Source organism: Brassica oleracea, chromosome C8, assembly GCF_000695525.1.
Source record: "Brassica oleracea var. oleracea cultivar TO1000 chromosome C8, BOL, whole genome shotgun sequence".
NCBI lineage: Eukaryota > Viridiplantae > Streptophyta > Magnoliopsida > Brassicales > Brassicaceae > Brassica > Brassica oleracea.
The window spans coordinates 33192848-33194236 of NC_027755.1; the positions used below are offsets into that span (position 1 = coordinate 33192848).

Sequence of the window (1389 nt, forward strand, 5' to 3'; positions counted from 1 at the left end):
AAACATTGGTAACTGGAACTTTATATTTGGACTCTTGTAGTGAAGGAAAAGGCCCAATTCTACAAACAATTTTCTTTCATCTTTTGCTTCTTTTAACATTTGCACCAAAAAGGTCAAGTGGGCCTAAATAAATTTATGAAATATGGATAGCATGTATTATGAAACGAAAATAATATAATATCGTTTAAATTGTGTATACCATAATGATTTTTTGTCAAATAATAAATTGATCCTAACAAACAGAAAACAAGAATCCAATTGTTTCCCTCCCTTTACAAAAAGTCTCACTTTTGAACCTTTTATTGTTTTATCGCAGTCACCAAAGCTCATTAAATCCAATTTTTGTTTTCTCCTCAACAAAAAATTGGCCACTTTATTGTGTCATAAACTCTCTCCCCTTCCACTTGAAAACCCTTGGCCTCTCTCAAACCGCTTTCCAAGCTAAATATTATCGTGAAGTTTAACATTTTTTCCTCAGTTTTCTTTTCTCTTCGTCGTTTTAAAAATTATTATGGGTTCCCGAGAGAAAAACCTCAAGAGCTTCCACTCAAATCGTTTTAAGAACAACATCAAAACGAAAAACCTCAAGAGCTTCCACTCAAATCGTTTTAAGAACAACATCAAACAAGGGATCAAAGATGTTCCAAAGGGTTGTTTAGCAATCAAAGTGGGATCAAGAGAAGAGGAGAAACAAAGATTTGTTGTCCCTATTTTCTATTTTAACCATCCGTTGTTTATGCAACTCCTAAAGGAAGCAGAAGAAGAGTATGGATTCGAGCAGAAAGGTACCATCACAATCCCTTGCCACGTGGAGGTTTTCCGTTATGTTCAAGACAAGATCCATAGAGAGATATCGGTTAATTATCATGGTAATCATCATCATAATAACCACAACCATATTGTTGGATGTTTTAGAGCGTAATGATTATGATGGTATATGAGCATGAATATAAAGATGATACATGCAAGCACTAGCAGTACAAAAAGATTGTCTTTGCTTTTAATATTTCAGCTTTTGTTCTTTTTTAATTTTGTTTTGTTTTAGTCGTTTGATATTCTTGTGGAGTTGTGGAGCCAAACACGGCCTAACCCACAAGAATAATAATAGAAGTGCATGGTGTTTGTAAATATGAATGTAAAAAGCGTGAGATTATGAATGTTAGTTGTTCAATTTATAGTTCTTTTCTGCTCTATATGTTTATGTGATGGACGATTAACACGAAGGTGAAGATGATTGTAGGAAGCGATGACGAAGAAGTTTTGGCAATTTGCGTTTGATATTTTGTTAGGAGACGTATAAGTTTGAAAAGTGGAAAAGGGATAATCAGTAATAAATAATATGTTTCCATTTTTTTTTTGCTTAGTAAATTGTTTCCACTTGTGAGTAAA

The 1389-nt window shown here is 33.3% G+C and overlaps 1 protein-coding gene across 1 annotated transcript; it reads left to right on the forward strand.

Annotated features, from left to right (window-relative positions):
* The first annotated feature begins 511 nt into the window (after positions 1-511).
* On the forward strand, positions 512-1177 carry LOC106309228 (auxin-responsive protein SAUR32). Its single transcript, XM_013746283.1, has one exon. It carries the CDS (start codon positions 512-514, stop codon positions 920-922), a length of 411 nt encoding a protein of 136 aa, XP_013601737.1. The 3' UTR covers positions 923-1177.
* Positions 1178-1389: the final 212 nt, after the last annotated feature.

What these genes read in the sequence shown, in the direction of transcription:
- LOC106309228 (XM_013746283.1), top strand. Translation starts at nt 512, where the DNA reads ATGGGTTCCCGAGAGAAAAACCTCAAGAGCTTCCACTCAAATCGTTTT.